This window comes from Scyliorhinus torazame, chromosome 28, assembly GCF_047496885.1.
Source record: "Scyliorhinus torazame isolate Kashiwa2021f chromosome 28, sScyTor2.1, whole genome shotgun sequence".
NCBI lineage: Eukaryota > Metazoa > Chordata > Chondrichthyes > Carcharhiniformes > Scyliorhinidae > Scyliorhinus > Scyliorhinus torazame.
Window position 1 is genome coordinate 19,924,728 of NC_092734.1, and position 17,817 is coordinate 19,942,544.

The 17,817-nt window shown below is 46.0% G+C and overlaps 1 protein-coding gene across 11 annotated transcripts in view; it reads left to right on the plus strand.

The window, feature by feature from the left end:
- kcnma1a (potassium large conductance calcium-activated channel, subfamily M, alpha member 1a) overlaps window positions 1-17,817 on the plus strand; it is a 1,078,085-nt gene that overhangs the window by 728,557 nt on the left and 331,711 nt on the right. For all 11 annotated transcript variants that reach the window (XM_072491599.1, XM_072491594.1, XM_072491595.1 and 8 more), the window contains 2 exons: window positions 1,224-1,299; window positions 4,208-4,378. In XM_072491599.1, coding sequence (XP_072347700.1) covers window positions 1,224-1,299; window positions 4,208-4,378 — 247 coding nt within the window. The remainder of the gene's footprint in view (window positions 1-1,223; window positions 1,300-4,207; window positions 4,379-17,817) is intronic.

Here is a 17,817-nt window from a genome sequence, read left to right on the forward strand (position 1 = left end):
AGCCTTTTTCCTCGGATGGTGATTTATAGCACGAGGGGACATAGCTTTAAATTAGATATAAGACAGATGTCAGAGGTAGGTTCTTTACTCGGAGAGTAGTAAGGGCGTGGAATGCCCTGCCTGCAACAGTAGTGGACTCGCCAACACTAAGGACATTCAAATGGTCATTGGATGGACATATGGACAATAAGGGAATAGTGTAGATGGGCTTTAGAGTGGTTTCACAGGTTGGCGCAACATCGGGGGCCGAAGGGCCTGTACTGCGCTGTAATGTTCCATGTTCTATGACTCACAGTTCATTATTTTATTACTCATTAAATAGTTCATCTTTCAACAAGAAGACAATTGGTCATTTTATCATCCTGGGTGATTCAAGAGTAATATATATATTTTAGATAAGCCATTATTTAAAATATAACTGTGGTGAGTTTACCCGAGGGTCACCACACCTCGGGCAAGGGCCAAGATCATGGATAACCTCAGCTGGTATGGGAATTGAACCCATGCTGTTGGCATAGCATGGCTCTGCATCACAAAGCCATCCAGCCAACTGAGCAAATCCAGACGAAGTATATATGAGAGAGAGGAGAAACAGGTTCCTTAAAGCTTTTCGGTTCATCATTCTAATCTCTCCTTGTGACAGCTCTGGCTTGCTCAACAGTCCTTAAAAACCCTGCTGGCTGTATATGCCAGAGAAATTTGATTTTTACCTCTGCTGTGGTCATTGCTATGTAGCACAGGCAATTACGTTTTGATACGTCATCTCAGAAACCTTTGAGGAGTTCCCAATGCATGTGTGAAAGCCATCAGGAGGAGATGGGGTCTTTCACACTCCTCAGGGGTTTGGGGTGTCTGTTTCCTTTTCACCCCACTTGGATGGGAAGACTCGTATGGGCAGACAGGAAATTTTCTGAAGACTGAGCAAAACAGCGTAAGTACAGATGTGTTAACTATTGATTTAGTTTGTTTTAACATACATTCTGAAATGGTAGAGGAAGGAATGTGGTCGAATGACCTGCTTTACATTTCCTATACTTTCAGATTTTTAAATTTCCAGTAATTTAGAACTTTTCCCCTGAAATTATACCTTTCAGATTTTCCAGTGACTACCTATGTGACCAGTCACTGCGGAAATGCATGTGCATTTTGATATCGGTATCTTTTGAGATTTGAAATGTTTTCTCAAACAGTACCACTCAGTATTTATTTTCTCTTTTGGACAGCAATTCCATCAAGTTGGTGAACCTACTGTCTATATTTATAAGCACATGGCTAACGGGAGCTGGCTTCATACATTTGGTAAGTACTTGACACAGTTCACTGTCTAGTGTCATTTGGATCGACAGCTTCTCCAAGCAATGAATTTTCAATAAACATTAATATAGCTAATATCTACATAGCTCTTATACTTTAATTTTTATATTGTGTAAGATTGTGTTCATCTGAAGCCTAGTAAATAACCAAGTAAATAACGCAATCTGCAAAGCTTTGGTCAGGCTGTTGCTTGGGACCCCTGGTACTTTTCTCAGTGTTTAACATTAACGTAGCTTGATCAAAATGGATAGTCCAGAGCTATGGCCAAACAGTATTATTTAGCTGCACAATTATTTCTCAAATCTCCACTGATGAATTGTTATTGGTGAAGATGGTTATCTGCATTGTAGGGCTCTATAGATGCTGTTTTGTTCAATTTGTGGGACCATGATAAATGTATAGAATATTGGGAGCACTCATTTTGCGAGTGTTGGGGTGGCTATAGCTGATGCACCATGCCATTTATATTATAACACTAATGGCCATGATGTTATCACCATATGTTTATAATCCATTGCTAACTATTAATAAATCAAAGTATCAAAAGGAACACAGGAACAGCAAGAGCCCAGGCAGCCCAGCGAATCTGTTCCACTCTTTTTGCAACTCATAGCAGCTCTATCATTGTAATCTAATTTTCCCCAATATCCTTGTATCCTTATGCACGCATCTTTCGCCCTTCGAAACCCCTCAATTGATTTTGTATTCGTGGCTCTCTAAGATTGTGGCCCAAATCTAAAAGCTCCTTGTGTTGATCTTTTCCTGGGTTTCATCTTAACTGGTCCAGATTCTGTCCTCTTGTCCTGGATTTGTTTATAGAGGGGGAATTTTTTCTTTTAATCTAGTCTCTTCATTGCTATAAGCAACTCAATCAAATCACAGCCTCAACATCCTGGACTCGAGGGAATATAGACCAAATTTACTCAGTGTCTCAGAATAACTCTATCCTACCTCCCTAACAGCATCTGGGTGATTTATTGCTGGGCTGTCTCCCAAGCAAAAAAATCCTTCCTAAAACTGATCACTGCTATGTATAATGTAGCATTCTTCCTTTGCTTTTGTCCAACATGCCATGAGCCTTTTTCCCTCGCTTGTTGCACCAGGGATACTGCATTCTTAAACAACTTTATTTCAGTTTTAAGCAAACCACACATTCCATGACATAAATCTAGCACCATAACACATCCATTGCAGGGGATATTATCATTCCACGGCCAATTTAATACAGGAAATTCTACCTGGCATCGGAACATCTCTCATCAGAAATAGTAACATTGGAGAGTGTAAAATAGAGTTTGCTACAAATATTTACTGTCCGATTGCAAATGATAGTGAAATTGGTTGAGTGTTCTTATTTGTTTCTTCCTTGCCGTCGTCTGATTTTCCTCATGTTGGTATTTGTTATTTTAACTTTCCCTGTTCTCAAACATTGATAACATGTACTCATATCAACCCACAGTACTTCATGCAGTTGTCAATTTATAATCTGTCGGCAGGCTGTTCAATTGCAGAGATTGTTGTTCAATTGCAGACGTTGCTACAGTCCCATTGGGTGGAGCGATTAACATTCCAGAAATCTGAAAACTGATCTCAAACTGCCTCAGACTTCTGGATTTAACAGGGATGGAATGGGAGGATGGTGGGAGACTAACCTGCTCTGTGTGTGAGAAAGAGGAGAGAAAACAAGATTGGCTCAACTGTTCAACTCTGATGTCTCCTAAGGTCAAATGCCAGGTCAACAACCGCTATTTAGACTTGCACATGTAAAATGACTGACTGGGAGATATACCAAGCAGGTTGTGGAAAGACCTGTAGAATGGAGCCAGCGACTTCAGCAATCCCGTTTGTGAGGAAGAGCTTAAGTAGAGGCCATTAATATAAGATAGTTACCATGAAATCAAATATGAAATTTAAAAGAAACTTTTTTACCCAAGAGTGGTGAGAATGTGGAACTCGCTATCTTAGGGCAGCGGTTCCCAACCAGTGTGCGGACCCTCCCAAGTGTTCCGCAAAGATCTTCAGCTGTTTGGCAGCTCCACGCATGCACCAGCTGGGAAAGCGCCACACATGCATGGTTTCGATTCAGGCCCATGCACATGTCCAACGGGATTTAGAGCTCCAGACAAAGGTCCCACGTGGCTGCACAAAAGCGAACACTAAAAAAGGGTGCAAATACCCTGGGAGAAGCGATAGAGATACGAGGAGGTACAGAAACGAAGTTCCCAGTAAGGGACGGAGGCAGAGAAAATAGGAGGCATGGCTCATATTCTTTTTATAGTGTAGAGGTGTGCCATGACATGTAAAAGGTTGGGAACCACGGTCATAGGGTGTGCATGAAGTGCAGCAATTGATGCATTTAAGGGGAAGTTAAATTAACATATGAGGGAGAAGGGCACAGAGGGTTATGATGATGGGTTGAGATGAAGAAAGACGGGAGGAGGCTCGAGTGACGCCTGATTGAAGTGAGTGGCCTGTTTCTATGTTGTAGCCTCTGTAATTCTGTGTAAAAACAAGGGGAGAGTATTCGTGAAAGAATTCTTTCAGGTTCATCAGCCCTTCTTTTTCCCCTGGTCCCCTGTACCACTTGTGTCTGCAGCAGATCTTAAACCCAAGCTTGAAAGTGCAAGGCGAACAGAGTTTTATAAAATGTGGTTCTGGAGCTCCGGGTATTCCGTGAACAGGAATAAACAAAAAACGAGAAGTTACTTGTTGTATTTGCACAGTTTCAAATTGGGTAAATCACACTGCTAACCATTGAGTACAGTGTAAATGTGCTGGTGTTGACACTAGATGGTGCTCTAGCTGTATCATTGCTCACTTATTTCTCAGATCTGTGAAACTCCTTCCAAACTTAAGATTTTTAACTATTGACTTTTACTTTTGCTGCTCGTAGGTGGAGAACTCGGGGGACCCGTGGGAAAACTTCCAAAATTCCCAACCACTGACGTATTGGGAATGTGTCTACTTACTTATGGTCACAATGTCCACAGTTGGTTATGGAGATGTTTATGCAAGGACAACCCTTGGACGGCTTTTTATGGTCTTCTTCATCCTCGGGGGTTTGGTAAAATATAATCTCTATTTATTGTGATTGATCGCTGCAGCCCAGGATCTCAAAAACCTGCTTCAAATGGTAAAATAAAGGCCGAGTACATTCCAAATTTCAGTTTTAGTTCCACCTCCTCTTTGAAAACGCTGAAAAATGCTGCATTACCCACCTACATGTTAAAATTATTTGGGCTAATTATAAATCCCCATCACTCCCATTTGATTAAGAAGCTTTTTTTTGCCCAATTGTGCGTCAACATCTTTGGCCAGAATCACAAAAGGAAATATCCAAAATCTCACATTGGGCGTATCACACCCCAGAAGGTGTGTTAGGTGCTGCAGCTCCTGGAAGGTCACCCCGACAGACTTGTTGACAGGTGCCTGGGCCTAATGGAAGGGTCATTGAATTGCAGGCCAGTCCCGTCATTGCTTGTTGAGAAGCCTGGCGATCCACTGCACAGGGTGATCCAACTCTTCGGCCTCAGCCGTGCAAATAAACATCAAGTGTTGCTTTTCACACACTTGCCCATTGTGCGGTAAGCCATGAAATATTTGATGAGATGTCATTTTAACGTTCTGCGCCAAGCCAGCATTTAATATTCGGCAAAGCTGTTATATCCTGCCTATAAAAAAAACAGTGGATGTTCACAAACAAATTAAATTCTTATTATTTACTTTTTTTAAATTTTGGAAATGTTATGATGCAGTAACGAGCATGGTGTAGAGGAACTTCAAAGGTGCTGTGGAGCACAGTTTAGAAGGGTTTGGCCACACTTCTCATCAAAAAGGAACATCAACATTAGCCTGAAAACCTAAGCTGATGCTGATTGTGTCAATCGTTCAGGTTGATGTGGGCCCATGTGCCTCATCTCAGTAATTGTCCAGAGGTATCTCAAAATGTAGGAGTGTTTGGACATTGTTATCTATTTGAGAGCAGATGATCAATCCTTTCCCACCCTTGGCAGTTGAGCGGACATTGGCGATAATCCACGGGAACAATTTGTATGGGTGGGGGAAGCTGAGAATTGTCCCAGTACGTTAAGAAAGTATTTATTTGTTAAAAAGGACAGCACGTTGCATTCAAGCTACCATCTCCATTACAATGTTCCCCTTTTAATTTGTAACAGTTCAGCTGCAAAGCCCCAGTGAAATTATGGGCTTATTTTACCATATTGCATTTCTCCACTCCTCTAATCAAGAACATAGGCTGAATACATTTGAAAAATGCAGCTTTCCTTCAAATGCTTGCGAAGAGGAAACCACAGGATGTGTAGATAGAAAAGATAGTCGGCTTGTTGAGTTTTCAGAAGGCATTTGACAAGGTACCACTTAAGAGATTTGTCAGGGAAATTATGCCATCCTTTATTATGTGTTCATCTCCTGGTTTGCTGTGAAATCCCATTACACATTAAAGGAAATGTAGCCACATAGAGAGGCAGTGGGAGAAAACACAAAACCGTTTGAAATGATACGGACAATGGAATGCATACATGATTTTTTTTTTTCATTCAACAAAATGATTTTGGCCAAAGTTGGCAGAGGATTGATAGTGAAATTTGATGATTTTGGCCATGGCAAACTGAGCCGAACATCACAGATTACAGGAGGAGGAAAAACATAATACTGCAAACCTGAAATTAAAAAAACAACATTGAAAATACTCAGCAGATCTGGCAGCATCTGTGGAGAGAGAAACAGAGGTAGCATTGTGAGTCGATTATGGTTTGCTCAGAACATCACCAAGATGACATAGGTTAGCAGATCAGGTAGATTGATTGCGGAAGCAGTTCCGCTCAAAGAGAAATGGAGTGCCTGTTGGAGAAAAGGACTGTGAAAGGAAGCGCACCCGAATTCTCAAACTTTAAACTGAGTAACGGATCAACAAAATTTGAATGAAGAATCACAGACCTTTGAAGACAATGCGATGAGTAAAAGAAGAATGCCTGGAATACTTGGATTTTGGATTAAGTTGCCAATTTATCCTGAGTTTTGGGTAGTGTTCCTTTAAGCCGATGCCCTTTTGGAATTGGATTGAGTCAAATTCATATAACATTTGTTAATATTTATGTTTGGACAGCTCAGCTGTGTGAAACTTTAAACAGAAGCATAGGCATGGATTAAAATGAGAAGCCATTTGCAAATTTTGGTTTCTTCAATCTGAATTCCTTGGATTATACCTTTTGGAATAGGATGTTGACAATTTTATTCTGAATGAATTTAATAGAAAGCCCAGGATGCAGCAGTATTATAGCCAATTCCCATAGTGTAGATAGGAAAAATAGAACTCAGCCCTGCAAATGCAAATGTAGAAAATCCAGAAAGCAGAACTTACTCAACGCATTGAATATTGATCCAGAAAGAGCCTGTAAGCTCACCAGAATGTCATTCACAGAGTATATTTTAGACACTAGTTGTTATTTTTCTGGATTCACCATTGAGAGTCTCTCCTAGTATCTGGCAGTGCGCATTTCCTATTGGCAGCATCATTACGCTGTGGAACCGAAGTGTGATGGTGGTGAGGATCTCTACACACCAGCGGCTCCACGTGTCTACTGCGTTCTTGGCTGACCTCGCATCAGAATGTGAGGTTGGCAAATTTCCACCATCTCCGTTTTCCCAGTTCACAGCACGTGATGGGTTGGGAGTCCATTTGGGTCCAAGGGCAGGTCATCTGGTGGCAGCAGCTCTTAAAGGACGGCTGTCCTCCCCAGGACTGCTGGCTCGCTCAAAGAAGAAATGGCTGCAGCAAGTCAATAAATAAGAATGCAGCTTTGGAGGGAAGGCTGACTAATTTTAGAATACAGAGATTTCCATCAGAGGGAAAAGCAGTGCCAGATCAATCCAGATGTGGTTTGGTGAAAGAGCCAATGCTGGATCAACTCCAACCAGTTCCTGGGACCCAGGTGAGGAAGAAGTTTGAAAGTAAATGTCTTTACACTTTGCTGAATTTTATAAACTTGTCCAACATTGCGCTGTAGCAGCGCTTCACTAGAAGGTTGGTGGAGTATCAGAGAGGCGGAATGAAGCTGATGCACTATCAATTACCACAAAGACGAGAGTAGTGGAATAATCGAGGCTATATTGAGTAATGATGTTGTGCCTCCTGTAGCTGGAACCAGAATGGCTGCAGCACCGGCGAGCACACACATTTATACACCACCTACTGGGCGGAGCCAACAGGCAAGGATTTACCCATGTACCTCTACTATACGGGCAGTGCCGTGATACATGTAATACAACTAGTGGTGACTACCACATTCACCCCCTGTTTAAAAAAAAGTCCGGCGGGAGTGGTGGAAAACATTACAAGTTAAGTCTGTCGGGGGCCTTGACCTTCCTCTGCGATCGCCTCAGTCCTGGTGGTGATGTGGGCGCCGACTTGGTCACCTGCGGCTCCGGGAGCGTGTTGTCCTCGTCTTCGTCACCCCTGAGTGGAAACAGTGGGAGGACGGTTCCTACTGGGGCTGGGGCTGCGGTGAGGTCAGCTGAGGGAGGGTGAGTGGCGCATGGGTGAAAGAGGCAACCCGGGGGGGCGGTGTCAGGTCGGGGGTCGTGGGTGGGGATCCAGTGGGTGCCAGGTCCCAGGAGGGAGACTGTGTCCTGGCACCCGTCGGGGTGTGCCACGTAGGCGTACTGCGGGTTCACATGTAGGAGGTGGACTTTTTCGACCAATGGGTCCGCACATGCTTCCGAAGGAGGACAGGTCCAGGAACTGTCAACCATGTTGGGAGCGAGACCCCGGAGGTGGACTTCCTGGGGAAGGCAAACTCACATTCGTGAGGGGTCTCGTTGGTCGCAGTGCAGAGGAGCGATCGGGTGGAGTGGAGCGCGTCAGGGAGGACCTCCTGCCAGCGGGCGACCGGGAGATTTTTAGACCGCAAGGCCAGCAGGACGGCCTTCCAGACCGTCCCATTCTTCCTTTCCACCTGCCCGTTTCCCCGGGGGTTGTAGCTGGTCGTCCTGCACGAGGCAATGCCCTTGCTGAGCAGGAACTGACGCAGCTCATCGCTCATAAAAGAGGATCCCCGATCGTTGTGGATGTAGGTGGGGAAACCGAACAGAGTGAAGATACTGTGGAGGGCTTTAATTACCATGGCAGAACTCATATCGGGGCATGGGATGGCGAAAGGGAACCGGGAGTACTTATCAATCACGTTCAGAAAGTACATGTTGCGGTCGGTGGAGGGGAGGGGCCCTTTGAAGTCCATGCTGAGGCGTTCAAAGGGGCAGGAGGCCTTCACCAGGTACGCTCGATCTGGCCGGTAGAAGCGCGGCTTGCACTCTGCGCAGACCTGGCAGTCTCTGGTGATGGTCCTGACCTCCTCAATAGAGTAGGGCAGGTTGCGGGCCTTGATGAAATGGAAGAACCGGGTGACTCCCGGGTGGCAGAGGTCATAGTGGAGAGCCCGGAGTCGGTCCACTTGTGCGCTGGCACATGTACCGCGGGATAGGGCATCAGGGGGCTCATTGAGCTTCCCCGGGCGATACATGATCTCATTATTATAGGTGGAGAGCTCGATCCTCCACCTCAAGATCTTGTCATTTTTGATCTTGCCCCGCTGTGTATTATTAAACATAAAGGCAACTGATCGTTGGTCAGTGAGGAGAGTGAATCTCCTGCCGGTCAGGTAATGCCCCCAATGTCGCACAGCTTCCACAATGGCTTGGGCCTCCTTTTCGACAGAAGTGTGCCGAATTTCGGAGGCATGGAGGGTGCGGGAAAAGAAGGCCACGGGCCTGCCCGCCTGGTTGAGGGTGGCGGCCAGAGCTACGTCCGATGCATCGCCCTCCACCTGGAAGGGGAGGGACTTGTCGACTGCGTGCATCATGGCCTTGGTGATGTCTGCCTTGATACGGTTAAAGGCCTGGCGGGCCTCAGCCGTCAGGGGAAAAACTGTGGACTGAATGAGTGAGCGAGCCTTGTCTGCATAATTAGGGACCCACTGGGCATAGTAGGAGAAAAACCCCAGGCGTCATTTCAGGGCAGTGGGGGAGTGGGAGTTCCATGAGGGGACGCATGCGGTCGGGATCGGGCCCTAGGACTCCATTTTCCATGACATAGCCAAGGATGGCTAAGCGGTTGGTGCTTCCTCCCTCCCCCCCCCGCTCCCTCCCCCCCCACTCCCTCCCCCCCACCCCGCTCCCTCCCTTCCCCCGCTCCCTCCCTTCCCCCGCTCCCTCCCTCCCCCCGCTCCCTCCCTCCCCCCGCTCCCTCCCTCCCCCGCTCCCTCCTTCCCCCGCTCCCTCCCTCCCCCGCTCCCTCCCTCCCCTCTCCCTTCCTTCCTTGTCTGTTCCCTTCCTTCCTTCCTTCCCCATTCCCTCTCTCCCTCCCTCCCCGCTCCCTCCCTCCCTCCCTGCTCCCTCCCTCCCCAGCTCCCTCCCTCCCCCATTCCCTCCCTCCCCGCTCCCTCCTTCCCTCCCTGCTCCCTCCTTCCCTCCCCGCTCCCTTCCTTCCCTCCCTGCTCCCTCCTTCCCTCCCCGCTCCCTTCCTTCCTTCCCCGTTCCCTTCCTTCCTTCCCCGTTCCCTCTCTCCCCCCTCCCTCCCTCCTTCCCCGCTCCCTCCCTCCCCGCTCCCTCCCTCCCCGCTCCCTCCCTCCCCGCTCCCTCCATCCCCCGCTCCCTCCATCCCCCGCTCCCTCCATCCCCCGCTCCCTCCATCCCCCGCTCCCTCCATCCCCGCTCCCTTACTCCCGCTCCCTCCCTCCCCGCTCCCTCCCTCCCCCGCTCCCTCCCTCCCCTGCTCCCTCCCTCCCCTGCTCCCTCCCTCCCCTGCTCCCTCCCTCCCCCGCTCCCTCCCTCCCCCGCTCCCTCCCTCCCCCGCTCCCTCCCTCCCCAGCTCCCTCCCTCCCTATCCCCCCAAGCCCTCCCTCACGCCCTCCCTCCCCAGCCCCCTCCCTCCCTTCCACCCTCCCTCTCTCCCTTCCTCCCTCCCTCTCTCCATCCCTTTCAGAGTGACTCTTTGTCCACTTACGGCAGCTGCAAAACCCGGAAATTGTCCCAATTCCTGTTTCCCACCCCTGAGGCAAAGGTTTTGCTCACCATTTGTGTGAAGCTGTGTGGAGTTAATATGCTAAACTCCTGCATCTTATGCTGTCATGATGAATTAAGTTTTTCTAAACTAGTGTTCTAATGGATTGTGAGAGCTCATTTGGGATGGGATAAATGAAAAATAATCGTGGAGGAATACAGTGGTGTCATAGATCTTGATGCAAGGTTCAGGACAAAGGTGGGAAGCCTGATTTCTGGCAGGATTTGCAGAATATACTGAGGACTGTTGCATCGCGGATGACACAGGGACTTGACTGGAAAAGTAGCTTTTTGAGCGTTAAACTCTTGCTGAATGTTTCTTTCTGCAAACATCTATTCGATCCCAGTTTGGTCACCGTTCTGCCACTGCCTGGTGCTCATTTCTTCATTAATTGGTTCTGTAGAAGAGAGTTTTTAAGGGGCAGCAGAGTGCAGAAATCAGGCTTTACTAAAAGATTTCCTACTACCACCTCGCCTTCCCCAATCCATTTCAACATCCTGACAATCTGCTCCACCACAAACTTGAAACTTTAAAAAAAGAAATATTTCCAATTAAGGGGCAACTTAGAGTGGCCAATCTACCTACCCTGCACATCTTTGGGTTGTGTGCGTGAGACCCACGCAGACACGGAGAGTGTGCAAACTCCACACGGACAGCGACCCAGGTCCTCGGCGGCGTGTGTCACTATGCCGCCCACAATCTTGATACATACGCGAGTCATGTCTTATCAAGCCATGTCCAAGGATGGGTCAATGGGATCATGGTCATTGCTGCTATGGTTAGATGGGGGCCTCCCTGCAGTTATTCATTCATAGTTGCGGGCCCTGGTGGTAATGTGGATTGTTGTGAAATAAAGGAGTCATGGAAAATACTAGGTGCATTCCCCCAATTCCCATTCTCACAAACCAGCTATATGGGCATGGAATAGAGCTCCTCTCTATTCAAAATGGAATGACATTAGAGGCAAAGGACAAGCATGTGCCACCAGTAATATCCAGCACTTTGGGCAATTAAGCCAGACAGTAAAAGTGCTTTTTTACTTTGGCTGGGTTCCATGGAGAAATTACTGCAATCTGGCTTGCTCAAACAGTGAGTGTGCCTACTAGCTGCAGAATGCATTTATACACTGCTGGTCAGGAGATTGTACAAGTAGCTCCTGCTGTTGATTGGAAAGCTCAGGGATGTAAACATTGAAGGGGGTTTAACAGCCTTTGTGAACTGACCCTGTCCTCAAAGTGGCTTCAATGCTCGGCTGAAGGAGATGGCTCAGTTCTGTCACTGCCTCACAAGTGACAAGATTCTTCATCTTCTCATGCAGCCGGCAGTATAATAATAGGCTCGTCTTCTGCATATAAAATATAAAGGCAACTGCCCTTTATTTTTCTTCCATATCTCCATATACTGCAGATGAACAAGGATGTCCAGGAGGACACATTTTGGTGAAAGCAAAACTGCTGAGATCTGAAATGTTGGCAGCGTTCAACAGGTTAGGCAGAATCCGCGAAGAAGGAAACAGATTTAAGCTGAAGACCTTTCACTTGAATGTTTAAATCTCTTTAAGTTTGGCCACTTCTCTTGGAAACACACACAAAAGGGAGAGTGGGTGCAGCTTTAAGAAGCTTGAATAACCTCTGCAGCACAAGCAAAAAGAACAAATTGGATCTGCTTACAGCTACTTGCTACAGTTGCTAAGCAGGGTGCCCTTTCAACAGGCAGCCCAATCTAGCTGAAAGGCCCAGCAGCCATTTAATAATTTAATAGCAACACTGTTGAGGCCTTGAGAGCACGGTATTGGACAATTGGCTAATTTATATGAAATTTGAGGCATCTTTAGCTTGGTAAAGTCAGGCACAGAGCCCCTCGCAAGCACTACCTGACTGCACAATGTGCGCCAGATTTCCATCGCACTAATGGAGATTCATGCCCATATGCAGCTGCACCACCAGCACCAGCCGTCACTTGATCAGCCCCATAAGAATCACTCCTGGTACAAGTGTTCCTGGTGCTGATTACATTTTCCACTGTTCTGACCGAAGAAGAGGCCTTTATTTTTACCTATTGGCAGGTTTGCAAACAGTTTCTGGGCAACATAGAGGCAAAACAGCGGGGGTTCATTGAATTATGTTTTGTGACTGAGGAAGATTAGGACCATTAATGTTCGCACCCCACTGTCCTTGCCATATGTTTACTCTGCAAAGGCAGCCGGAGCTATTCACCCCCAGGGTGTTTTTAATGCTTAAACTATGTGTTATCAGACATTTTCTTCGAAGTGCTTCTCTTGCAATGGAATTCTGTGATAGACTTTTTTTAAAAGATTTAAGGCAACCAGGGTCTCAAAACTAGAGAATTACCTAAGCTGTTGTGTTCTAAAATTCTTAATGAACAGCAATTTACTTTTAATACTGCATCAAGAAATGCTTTACTTTATAAACTGTAGTATTTATTTGAGATTGTACTGCTGTTCAGAATTGAGAAATGGCAGGCTTCAGGCATTATTGGCTTTGTTAATATGACAACAGCCCCACTGAAACATTGTAAGACATCTAAATATGAAGTAAAACATCACAGTAATTCCAAACAATAGGTTTAAATATCGCAGTCTCGCAGAAAACAGGTTTACCGTGAAGTAGAGGGGGAAATAACACGTTGGCTCATTAGTAATTTGGTTCAAAGACGACTCTACCCTCTTGGAGACTTGGAGAAAAAATGTGTTTAAAAAATATAATTTACTGCAAAGCAAGAAGCCCCTCAGCCTATTCTGTGCAGCTGCACTGTAAAGCAGTCCAGTATGTTGAAAGACTGTATTTTATTCAACAGCAGGGGATGCCATTAATTCTTTCTCATGCAGTTTTGCTGAGTGGATGTATTGAAGTTTAAGCATGCAAGCTTCCCACTGTTGAGATCAGCCAGCACAGCATAGAAGCAGGCTTCCTAACTGGCAGACAAACTATTCCTGTTGATTGTTTTATATTTTATTTCTTAATATTATTTTGTTCTTGTATTTCTGCTAGAAATGTAACTGTAGCCCCAAAGAGCACAGTGCCACTTACTCCTGGATCCACCAAGAGCAGTTGGCTTCCATTTAGCTTCAAGGTATCGACACAGCAGTCAGACTGTGCAGCCTTAAGAAGATGGACTGATGACACACTGTTCCAGCTTAGCAGCAGAATAATGCATTGCCGTACTCCTGCCAAAATAAAATAACAGAGAAGATTGACTGGCAGGGAAAGACCAGCTTGTCCCTCTCGCCTCCCTAGCACCATGATTATTGGAGCCATCATGAATGAACATTTCTTCCCTCAGGGCCACGTAGTCACCCAAGAGAGGGATTTTTTTTAAAAGCCCAGAGCCCGTTTGGGGGAAAAACACCTCTGTGAAACCCCTCTGACGCTTGATGCCCATCCTGGCTTAACGTTCAACAACAGTAAACAACAGCATACTCCCACTGCCCCCAAAGTGTATTATTGGTGCAAATTCTTTTAATGTGAAACACCAATGAAACGGCTCGCCCATCTTCTGTAAGCAAAGATCTCGACCTCTGGAAACCTTGGTTATGCCTCATGTTAACCACCTCAGTATCTCTCAGGCAGACTGTAGATAACCGGTTTGCAGTCTCCTTTTTGAGTTTGCCGTAATTATTGCGATGCCCATACTATTCGACAATGCCGTAGCTTGAACCTTAGAGAAATAGCTGCAGGGAATGCCTCCTTTTTTCCACACAAGTGGGGCTGCTGGCTTTAATGCCTTTTTGTCCTGATTTATGGGCAAAGCTTCCCAGTACCCAGACCAAGAAACTTTGACACTACCCAAACCCATTCTGGGCTCAGGGCTGCATATAGCAGGTGAAGAGTCTCCAGCCACCAATTTGGGGCTGGATCCTGAGCTGATTTCCACACTGAAACATTTGGCTTGGTATTAAAATAGGGTAGAGTTGCCTTTCAACTCAAATGAGCAGCACCGAGATTGTTCAAGAAAGCAAATAGAAATGATTTTTCGGGGATTATATGCAATCAAAATGTGTTTCTAATCTTTTGTGTTTTTAAAATGAGCTGGTGAAAAATTTGCGGAATTTTAGCTGTTACTCATTTTAAAACCAGTTCTATGAAAAAGTTTCAGTGACGTAGATAATGCAGAAAACAGCATTTGTCTTGCTTTATGTCATAGTTCCAGGTTGGTGTTTTGTGTAATAATTTTCTACATACGCCAGTGACCATAATCCCTTCTGTGTGATTTGTTCCTTTTAATAAAGTGATGTTTTAGATTTTTTAGTGCGGTTTCAGGAGCCCTACCCCTCTGTGTTCCTCTCCAACTGCTAACAAACACATGGCTATAGGATGCACTGCAAAGCCTGTACCCCTGGATGAGAACAAATCAAATTTATTAGTAACCATCATTGATGTGAATTCAAAAATTGCTCGGATTGATATAAACCGGTGAACGTTTTAATCACTGACATTCTGCTTATCGGACACAATTTTAACACCACCTTTAATATGGCAGAGAGGAAAGTCTGCACTCAACTCACTGGTGTAGACCACAGTCATTGTCCACGTTATGGAATCCCAAATCTTTAAAGACCAACTAAGAGGCTCGCTCATTTAACTTTGCGATCTTTTAACTGCACGACTGAGGCATTCAAGTTCAGTGGGGTGATGATTCACGATGCAGGTGGTCTTAACATACTAGCTTAATAGTATTTCTGTAACATATTCAATTCAGTCACTACTTATGTGAGATAATTCGTGCTTATTTGTCATTTTGCGCCCACTTTCAAATGGAGGTTTAAAAAAAAATCATCTGAAGCCAGTCCCTTGGGATCGAGGATGACTTGCTTCTACTCCAGTTTGATGGCTTCTGAGATGGATGGGCCAATGCATAATGCACCGGCTCTGCCACATGAGGGGCAGGTGGTGCTTGAATGGCAAGGTAGATAGGTCAGTTGTTGGGAGGTTAGTGCACTCTTTCCAAAGCTTCAACTTCATCTCAGCATGTTCCCATCAAAGTCTCTTCAATGTGTTCCATGCCTTCCTAAATTAACCTTCTCCTTTATGGTTGGTCACAGGCCAGGGACTCCCATGAGTCAGCAGGGATATTTGATCTCTCTTCAGAGATGCTTTAAAGACATCACTAAGGCATTCCTGTTGTCCACCTGGGAGTCTTCTGCCTTGATTGAGATCCAAGTCGAGCAGTTGCTTTGGGTGTCTGATGTTGGGTATCTCTGAAGCAGGGCAGTCGCTGCTGCCCAGTAAAGCACAGCCTTAGTCTCAGGTTTGGAATTATAGACATGGTTTACAAAGAGGCTTTCCCATTGACTCAGCCCTGGTCATTGTTAACATCTCTGTCAAAATAAGTTGGGGTGAGAGTTCCTTCCCCTAAATCTAAGGTAGTATTTGACTGAGTATAGCATCTAGGACCCTAGTCAATGGTAATCAAAGGGTGGGGGTTCTCTCCTGGTTGGTCATACCTGGCACAAAGGAAGATGGTTATGGTTGTTGGAGGTCAATCATCTCAACTCCAGGACATCACTGTAGGAGTTCCTCAGGGTAGTGTCCTGGTTCAAACCATCTTCAAGTGCTTCATCAATGACCTTCCTTCTATCATAAGGTCAGAAATGGGAATAATCGCTGATTATTGCACAATGTTCAACATCATTTGCGACTTCCCAGGTACTGGAGCAGTCCATGTCCAAATGCAACAAGAGCTGGACAATATCCAGGCTTGGGTTGTCAAGTGGCAAGTAACATTCACACCACACAAGTGCCAGGCCGTGATCATCTCCAAGAAGAGAGAATCTAATCATCCCTTGACATTCAATGGCACCACCATCACTGAATCCCCCACTACCAACATCCTGAAGTTACCATTGACCAGGAATTGACTGGTCTCGGAACATGAATACAAAAGCAAGTCAGAGTCTAGGAATCCTACGGCGAGTAACTCACCTCCTGACCCCCCCCCCCCCCCCAAAAAGCCTGTCCCCATCTACAAGACACAAGTCAGGAGTGTGATGGAATACTCTCCCTTTGCCTGGATGAGAGCAGCTCCAACAACACTCAAGAAGCTTCATGCCATCCAGGACAAAGCAGCCCGCTTGATTGGCACCCCAGCCACAGACATTCAGTCCCTCCACCACCGATGAACAGTGGCAGCAATGTTTGTCATCTACAAGGTGTACTGCAGGAACTCACCAAGGCTCCTTAGACCGCACCTTTCAAACCCATGACCCCTACCATTTAGAAGGACAAAGGAAGCAGCTACATGCGAAAACCGCCACCATTTCCCTCCAAGCCACTTACCACCCTGGCTTGGAACTAGATCACCGTTCTTTCACTGCCACTGGGTCAAAATGCTGGAACTTCCTCCCTAACAGCACTGTGAGTGTACCTACACCATATGGACTGCAGCGGTTCCATCTGCTCAAGGGCAATTAGGGATGGGCAATAAATGCTGGTGTAGCCAGCTAAGTCAACATCCCAATAATAAATGTTTTTAAAATGGGTGTTCAAGGTCATGAGGGGAAACTAACGCCCATAATTAAGTTTTCTCACACAGCCAGTTGTGATAACTGCTAAAGTATCAGTGTTTTGCCGATATTCTCTCTCCTGCTCAGATGCCTCAATCAACAAAATGTGCCAAAAGTGGAACTTAACAGGCAAAGGAGGTCTTGAAGTTGATCTGGACTGACTGAAGACTCTTCGCTTTGGTCAGTTCCAATTCCTCCAGGAGAGGGAGGGAGGAAACCAGCCAGAGTTTTCACCTGTGGTCAGCATACAGTGATCCCAAACGAAAGGGAAAATGTCAGCTGGGAACAGGATCAGGCTTGGCTATAATGCCTGATGGTGGGACAGACTGCTGATAAACAACCTGGAGGGACTGTTTACTATTTGGTTCATCCGAATAGGAGAGGGGAATCTAGGCGCAACACTGATATTTAAAGCAATTCTTATCGCTGGCTGGACGATGAGGCATAATTATGGATGTTAGTCTGGCCTCGAGGTCCAAAGTAAATGTCATTTTAGACCCACTTTGACGGGAAGGCCAACAACGAGCGGGAGCTAGTTGAGTGAAGAATATGGGAGGGCGGCCCCAACCAGAATTACCTTCCAATCAACCAGTTGCTTGTAAAGAAAAATTTTTTTTTTTTACAGCACCGATCGATCCTCCTTCGAAACCGTCACTTGTACTTTTCAGCGGCACCGATCGTAGCCAATAGAGAAGACCTCACTGCCTCTTTCGCATGCAGCTTAGCGCCCTTGCTGATACGAATGCTGGATGCCCCAAACTTTAATTTTAAGTTTACAATTGAGAATAGCTCGTCATAGACCAGCCAGAGTAACTGTGAGGTGGCTCTAGGTGGAATCCCCCCCACACACATCACTCAGATACTCATCCAGCCACAGCTTTCAGATGCAACCTACCACAAGCAA